At 31.4% G+C, this 9289-nt stretch overlaps 1 protein-coding gene across 1 annotated transcript; it reads left to right on the forward strand.

The window, feature by feature from the left end:
• Window positions 1–979: 979 nt before the first annotated feature.
• LOC147399789 (L10-interacting MYB domain-containing protein-like) lies at window positions 980–5220 on the forward strand. The gene is made up of 3 exons (XM_086445272.1): window positions 980–1198; window positions 4106–4459; window positions 4549–5220. Exons 2-3 carry the CDS (start codon window positions 4106–4108, stop codon window positions 5149–5151), a joined length of 957 nt encoding a protein of 318 aa, XP_086301398.1. The 5' UTR covers window positions 980–1198; the 3' UTR covers window positions 5152–5220.
• Window positions 5221–9289: the final 4069 nt, after the last annotated feature.

The following is a 9289-nucleotide window of genomic DNA, read 5'->3' on the forward strand; positions in this document are numbered from 1 at the left end:
TATCATATGACCATACTTTAAATCATTATCGTGATGAATAACAATTTTGTTAAGATTTATTCATTTATAAATTGAAATACTGCACTTGCACAGGATAATTGTATATAAGTAATTATAAATGAAGAATGCTAACATCCAAGACCTCATGGGGATGTTAACATTATCCACCAAATTCATTTTTCAACAATACCCTTCTCATTTTGTCTTTTAGTGAAAAAATACGAGTATGTTGGTCTTTTACATAATAAATGTTAAAGATATTTTAATCTTTTGATTTAAATATCTTTTTATAGTAAATGATTTAGTAATTAATAATAAAATAATAAATATATATATATTAAGGACATAATAAAATGTATTTATTATGTAAAAGACTAATATATCCTTGTCTTTTTTACTAAATGACAAAATGTGGAGGGGTATTATTGAAAAAAGAGTGGTGGAGAATGCTTACATTCCCACGAGGAATGCTAATGTCCAAGACCTTATGAGGACGTAAGCATTCTCCACCGTATTTTTTTCTAATAATACCCCTCATCATTTTGTCTTTGGATCTTGTTAGTGTGTGTCCACATGTTAAAATACAATAAATACATATTGAAATTTGGATTTTGTATCGAAAATGAACTTAAAAAATTAGGGCCTGTTTGGATTGACTTCTCTAAGTGCTTTTGACTCTTACAAGAAGTCAGAAGCACTTACTCTACCGTTTGGATATTTTATGCTTTGAAAAAATAACTTTTTAAAAGAGTCAAAATAGTGCTTTTATGAGAAGTACCGAAATTGGTACTTCTCAATTTCGTTTTTGCGGAGAACAATTACACCGTCAAAAAATTTCGCAACTTTCCAATTTTACCCCCTCGTTTTATTTTATCTGTTTTTTCTCCTTAATTAACGAAACGTAGAACAAAAGGACTCTGTCTTCTCCAAAACGTAAAATAAAAGACAGACGTTCTTCTCCACACTACATCGTGAAGGAGATCGAGAGAAACTCGTTCGACAGAGCCGAGAGTCATCTCTCTCCCTCCGACTGTCTTCTCTCTCCGGCGATTACGGTGGTTAACCCCATCAACGGAAACCCTCAACAGAAACCCTCAACGGAACTCTCAACGGTGGCAGAAACCCTCAACAGAAACCCTCAACGGAACTCCAACGGTGGCGAGATCATTCTCATCCTTGAAACCCTCGACAGAAAGAGGTAATTTTTCTGATTTTTTAATCCCACTTTGAAGTTCTCGATTGAAAACACAACAGAGAGAGGTAACCCTCGTCTGTTCTTCAATGGATTGAGTCCAATATTCTTCTATAATTGATTTGTCGACTGAACCTCGACAGAGAGAGGTAACTCTCATTTGAAACTCTTTGAAATTTCAACTAAACATCGACTGAACCTCACTCTCTTCTCAAATTTTTTCTGAAATATTTTCATGGGTTGAAAAGATATAAGTTTCATCTGGTAACGTCGTTATCCTGTTTAGAAACTCAATTTTGATTTTGTTTGAGAACGGCCTTTTTTTTCTTTAGAAAAAATAAAATAATAATAAAGTTAATTGTTAATGTTGGTGTTTCTTTTTCGCCAATGTTTACGTTTAGGAACATTTGCTAAAAACTTATTCTAATGGGTTGAAGAGGAAGGGTATGTAGGACTATAGCCTACACTTTCAGTTTTTATTTTTTATTTTTTTAATTTGACCTTCAACACAATCTGTAAATCATTGATTCCTTCGAATTTCATTCGTATTTTTCCTATGTTTACTTCTAATAAGAGGAATGGGTTTGTTTGGATCGGATTTTTTTACTAAATATTATAATGGTGATCTCGCTATTGTAATTGTATAAGCTCAAAGTGGGGATTAACTCAAAATTATCATCAAGATGCTAAGGTCTCATTTCTTGTGAAGTGTTTTTTTTTTAAAAATGTTTTGAGGTGAAGTATCTTCCTGCTTTGTAATGCATTACTTGCATGTTTGAGCTGATATATTGTGTAACTAATTAGAGTGGTTGAATATTGCTTGCTCATGGATGAGATTAAATTTACTTATTTATTTATTTAATTTTTGGTTGAGTTGATTCAATCTGAAGCCTCCGTTGGGAATTTCAACAAAGTTTTGGTTTTAAAGCTGAAATGCGAACATCTATTTTGAATGATTTGAATCTTGTAAGAGCATGTTGTTCAATTACAGCCTCTGAAATAACTACAACTTTCAAATATAATTTTGGGTGATTTTTAATGTTTTTGTCTATCTATTTAGTACCTAAAATACCCCATACTTATAGAAGAACCTCGAAATTAAATTTTGTGGGTAATGCTGGAATTATATGTAAGACTCGTGAGATCGGAGTTGTCCTTCCAAGTCCATAACCCTTGCAAATGCCCTTCAAATAAGACATCTTGGTTATGGAGACTTCTAAATCATATAGATTTAGAAGTTTTCCAATGATTCTTGATTCAATCTAATCCCTAATTGTCCTAAATTTTTTGTAATTGAATTTTTCTGAAAACTGTCTAATTATCACAATTATTTACTGCAGTTTTTTATTTATTTAATTTTTTAATTTTTTATACCTGAATGAAATTGTTGTAATAATGGAAGATGACTAGGTTGTCTTGGCTTACATGGTGTTGAATCCTTGTGCTTATTTAAAAACTATCCTTTTTAAAGTTCAATTAGGTCGTGGGAATAACACTAATTAACTAAAGAATGGTGTTAGGAAGGCCATCCTTTTATACTTTCCACACTTGTTGGATACATCCTAAATATGCGGCTGAAATGTTTAGCTAGTGTGTTACCAGCATGATATATTTTTCTCAGTTAATGATAAGCTGTTGTATCAAAATATCATGCATGCATTTCTCTTGGTTCCATGATATATTGGACAAAGGTTATTACTTGTAAGTATTATACATGGGCTAACAATGAGCTTGGTCCTAAATCAGATTTGATCCTCGTTGGTTCAAGATTTTTTTTGTCTATGTGATCGAGCTTCATTGGCATATGCTAGTCATTGGAGGGTAGTAGTTTTTCATTGATTAGTTGTTGGTGCTAGTCATTGTTGCCCTTGTCCCATCTCAGAGTGCTCAATGCAAGCCAAATATATGGGATTACGTGTTTGTTGACGTGAATAACTGTCTGTGCCCTTCAAATTTTATCATGGAGGCTGGGGTAGTCGAGGTGTCATCATTATGGTTGTAGGCTTGTTTTGTGTGCATAATTGCAGAATCTTAATAGAAGCTTGGCAGGTGTTGTGCTTTAGCCTGTTTGGGGATACAAACAACTCTTTGAGAGATAAAATGCTAGTCATTACTCTTTTTCTTTGAAGCAAGCTGCACAAAGACTTCGAAGGAGTATTTTTTTTTTTATCGATAAAGATGAATTTATCGATGCTGTATTTCGTATTTTTGAAGATAAAATTTCATGGTTTGCTCATGTTGGAAATCCTCTAATGTTTTGGGATGAATTTATGTTAGAATTAGTCCCATATTCATTCGAGGTCGTGTTTTAGGCTTTGATGACATACTGGGGTGCTTGAATTGATAATATTTATATGAATTGTTGCATGGATATTAGATTGTGTATTATGCAGGTATTTTTTTTTAGCAGAAAAATTTCATACGTCCATTTTTTAGAGGAGATGCTGTCGAAATTTCGATAGAATTTAAAATTAATAAATTTATTTAAATTGAAAATAATTATTTTTATAATTTTTAATATAATTTTATTATATATATATATATATATTTAGTGTAATTATATATTTTTTTAAAGTATTCTGATCATTTTTTATGCATTCTAGGTGCATTATCAACATTAAGGATATTCTTTCTCTCTCTCTCTATTATATTTTTATTTGCTAAATTTAGGATTTTATATGAGCCTTATCCTAATTGTAAATAATCTTAAGAGTACGCAATACAAGTCATACATCAGACATACATTGTCTTGTCTCTTCTATTGGTTTTAAATCCTATCAGAATCAGTTTATTGTGATTAATTTTTCTCTAACACATGATTTATTTATGTTTTTTTCTAACACATGATTAATTTTTTTAATTTTAAACTTTTATTTAATTTTTTTTCACATATTTGTTTGTTTTCATTTTAAGATGCCTTCTGAAACAACAAATATGAACAAGGACAAACAAGTTGCAACACAAAATGACAAGGGTAAAGCAAATTGGAGTCCGTATTTACGCAAGACCTTTGTTGAGCTATGTGTTGAAGCAGTCGCGCAAGGTCATAGAAATGGGCCAACTTTAGATAGGTTAGGATGGAAATTTGTTCGAAATGAATTTTTCAAGAAAACAGGATTTAAATTCGAACAAAAACAATTCAAAAATCATTGGAACAAAACAAAATTAAATTGGAAGGCTTGGTCCAATCTAATGAGTGTAACTGGAATCGGTTGGAACGGCTATTCTATCATCATGAGCGATGAATGGTGGATTGAACGAGAAATGGTAATACATATTTTTTTATATGTTTAATTTCACTTATTTATGAAGATGTCAATAAATATCTATTAATAATATTTATCATTTTTTTATAGCAACATTCTGGAGATAATAAGTTTCGTTATAAGGCATTGGAGCACAGAGATGAGTTAGACAAGTTATTTGGTGGTACCACAGCTACCGGATCTCGTGTTCGATATTCTACAACGACAAACATGACGAATGAGTCAATTGCTGTTGATGATGATGATGATGATGATGATACTCCTGAATACATTCCAGCGACACAAGAAAATATACTCCCAACTCACCTTGATGATGATATTGATGAGTCACCAAGTTCAAGACCATCACAGAGAAGGTCGTCAATAAGTGGGGATTCTAGATCAAAACGCAAAAAAGGAAAAAAATCTGATTTATTCGAGGTTGAATTCAGTCGTTTGGTGGATCTTTTCCAATCAAAAATTCATAAGGATGAACTTCCAAACGAGCAAAAAAAGCTTACTCCCGGTGAATGCTTGCCACTTCTTAATGAATTAGTGGATGAGATTCCTATAGGAAGCAATCGATATTCTTATGTGGTATCCAAGTTCGTGGAGAGTGTAGATTTTAGGAATGCTTTTTATAACTTGCCAACAAATAATGCTCGTCTATCGTACTTTGATTTTGAATACCGTCGTTATCATGGTGATCACTAGAAGTTAGCATAGTTTTTTTTATGAGTCGGTTTTTTATGAATCCTTTTTTTTGTGAACTATGTGGTTAATAAAAGAAAATTTGTTTCATGGTTTATTTTGTATGGATTAAGTTTCTATTTATTTCTGATTTCTGGATTGTTGATTATGTCTTATGAATTATGAATTATGGATTATGGTTTAATTGTTAAAAATGTTTGTTTTAATATTTTATATGATTGTTTATATATTGAATATATTTATATGATTGTTAATATGAAATATTAAATGATATTTTTTTATATTAATAATGTAAACAGAAACAAGATGGATTATTCAGATTCAGACGATGAGATTATATGTATGGCTGCACTTGCTGCAGCAAATCATTATCACACGGCTCGTAAAAATAAATTAGTTCGACAGCCCAAAACTAATTGTAATTTTACTGGACAAAATTATATGAATTATGTTTTGTCTGGTAATAATGCAATATGTCATGAACAATTTCGAATGGAGAAACATGTTTTTGAGAAATTATGCAATACTTTACACGAAGAGGTGGGTCTTGAAAGAACAAGGAACGTTTCTTTGGAAGTATCCTTAGGAATGTTCTTAAAGATATTGGGACAAAACGAGGGTATGCGAAGTGTTGGTGATCGATTTCAACGTTCTGAAGAAACCGTGAGTAGACACTTTCATAGAATCTTAAAAGCTGTCATTGAATTGTGCAAAACTCTCATTGTGCCTCGTTCTTTGGATGAGATCCCTCATCAAATTCGCACAAATTGAAGATTCTGACCTTTCTTTAAGGTAATTTTAAAGTTAAATTCAAAAAAATTGTAATATTTAATCTTTAAAATAAAATTTCTTTTTATATGAAGGATTGTGTGGGAGCGATTGACGGTACTCATATTGGGGCACGAGTTCCAATAGCAGATCAACTTCGATATTTAGGTCGAAAAGGTATAACACAAAATGTAATGGCTGTATGTTCTTTCGATATGTTCTTCACATATGTAGTTGTTGGTTGGGAAGGACAAGCAAATGACGCGAACGTGTTCTTAAAAACCATAAATAATCCTAATTCAGGATTTCCTCACCTCCTCCGGTCAGGTTGGTATTCAAAATTTTACTTAAAAGTACATTCAATTATATGTTATATATATAAAATAATGAAATTATTATTCATTTGTAGGCAAATATTACTTGGTTGACTCTGGCTATCCATTGATGGATGGGTACATGACACCATATAGGGGTGTCTGTTATCATTTACAAGACTTTCGTCGGGGTGCATGGCAGAAGGAAAATAAGGAGTTATTTAACCATCTTCATTCTTCATTGCGTAATGTTATAGAGAGGTGTTTTGGAGTATTAAAGGCAAGATGGGCAATTCTTAGGGACATGCACACATACTCCATTGATACTCAAAGGGATATCGTCATTGCTTGCATGGGACTGCACAATTTCATTCGAAATGAAGCTTTGGCAGATGTTGAATTTGCTATATACGAAGAATTAGATTATATAGATGAAACCCCGTCCCTAGGAGTGTAGATGAGCCTGGACCCTCGAGACGTTCACAACGGGAAAGACATAGAGAAATGGAACGTAGGAGAGAAGTCATAGCTGAAGCTATAAAAGAAACTTATGATCGACATGATATAATTATATAATTTTATGATTTAAAAGTTACTATTAACTGAATATATTATATTTTTGGATAAATTTAATATGTTTCTACTATATGAACATCTTTGTTTATTGGTATGACGATCACAAATAAATTTTGTTTATGAATGTTTTCTTTTCATTTTACATATGTTGGTGTGATTATTACATATGATTTTATGTATGATGATACATGTTTTATTATATGATAGTTGTTATGTTTTTATACAGATTTTATTTTTTATATGTCCAATATTTAGGGGAGGTTCTGTCAAATTAAAAAAAAAGAGTATATTTTGAATATAAAATGATGTTATAATGTTTTTATTTAATAAAAACAGTAACTGTTGTTTTTTTTTAGCATATGTTATTGAGTTATAATGTTAAAAACAATAATTATTACATATAAGGGTTTTCTGGTCATTTTAACAGAATACAAAATAGTTTCCTAACACAAAACTCTATGAGAAGTACTTCTGGCAATACTTCTCAAATCCTGTATCCAAACGTACAATACGTATTTCGCTACTTGAGACAGTACTTCAAAAAGTACTTCTGGAAGTACTTATATTTTAAGTACTTTTGACTCCTGTATCCACACGGGCCCTTATTTTTTACTAAAATGCTATTATATTCCAATTTTCAATGTGTATCTATTGCACTTTAACGTGTACCCTTAAGAAACAAGTTAACAAAATCCTTTGCCTTTTAGTGATACAAACAAGAATATGTTAGTTTTTTTACCTAATAAATACATTTATTGTGTCTTTAATAAGTGCAGTTATTATGTTGGAATTGATTGTCAAAGTATTTACTACAAAAAGACACTTAAATCAAATAATTAAAATACCCTTATCACTTATTATGTAAATAAAAATTTATTATGTAAAAGACCAATATACCCTTAACTTTTCACTAAAGATAAGATATGGAGGGGTATTATTGAAAAGTGAATTTGGTGAACAATGGCAACGTCCTCACGAAGTTTTGGATGTTAGCATTCTCTTCTCTCTTTCAATATATATTTATTGATTGTCTGTTAATTTTTATTTGTCATGTACAAAAAGAGACTTAAATAATTAGTCGTAGTATGCAAATATCATTTTCTTTGATGGATAAGATCCAATTCAAGCAAAACTTAAGGTTGACAGGATCAAATCTCTTCATTTAGTAACTTACCTTTTAAAGGTGCCAAATCATTGAAGTCAAAAAGTTTATGAATGATAATATCACAAATCTGAAATAAACATACGTTTGTAATCTCATATTATGCTTGCATAACTAAACATACAACACTATTCCTACAATGGTATTACTTGGTAAAGTTTGTCGACGATGATATCGTAGACTTGGATTCAAGTCCTCCCAACACCAAGTTTTTGATCTCATTAAAAACATGTTTAACAAACTATAAATAATAAAAGATGGAGATAATAATAATATACACACACACACACACACACATATATATATATATATATATATATATATAATATATATATATATATATATATATATATATATATATATATATATATATATATATTTCTATTACCGCTATTGAAAGCGCCCTCGATCCGCGGGGTGCGCGGATCCGCTTTTGACCCTTGAGGTTTGGGAGTCGCCACCTAGTTGTTAAGGTCTAGGAACCAAACTGACTCTAAAAAAGGCAAACTAATCTACGAAAGAGAAAAAGAGTCCGGGGATCACATTACGGGGTTGGAAGGTGTTAGGCACCAACCCCGCCCGGCCAAAGCCGGTCTCTACTAACTTTCCAAGTAAATCACATTGCTAAAAAACCTAGATAGAAATAAAAATAATAAAAAAAAACTGATACCTTTCCGATAGCAAGGATTTTGCTCCCTTAGATCTGACAAAAAGAACTCCTTGTACTGTACTCCCTTGCTTCGTTCTGTCTCCGGATTTGACTTCGGATCTCCTAGATCAAGGTATCTCCTTGTTTTTGAATATGAACTCTTCAAGTTTGTTGCGGATTTGGGGGTGTTTTTGGAGGGATTTTAGGTGTTTTCTAGACTAAAATTGAAGGAGGGATGTTAGGTAAGGAGTTGGGGCTCCAAAAGTAGGGTTTATGGGGGGCTAGGGCAGCTTCTAGACCTACTTCTCCTAAGGTTTATGATTTGATACGAAAATAGAGTGTGAGCACCTCTATTTATAGATATTTTTTAGGGTTGATTTGGATAGAGTTAGTGTTTAATTAGAGATCTTTTAATTAGAGTTGTGTTTTAGTTAAAATTATTTTAGGTAGAATTATGCTTTAATTAGAATTGTTTTAGGTAGAATTGTGTTTTAATTCAAATTATTTTAGGTGGAATTGTTTTTTAGTTAGAACTCTATTAGATAGAGTTATTATTTAATTAGATCTCTATTATGACTTTTGGTCTTATTTGATTGACTTTTAATGTTTTGACTTTAGTCTTAATTGATTGACTTTTAATATTTTGACTTCAGTCTCGCTTAATTGACTTTA

The sequence above is a fragment of the Akebia trifoliata genome, chromosome 6, assembly GCF_017979445.1.
Source record: "Akebia trifoliata isolate Shusen 1 chromosome 6, ASM1797944v1, whole genome shotgun sequence".
NCBI classification, from domain to species: Eukaryota; Viridiplantae; Streptophyta; class Magnoliopsida; order Ranunculales; family Lardizabalaceae; genus Akebia; species Akebia trifoliata.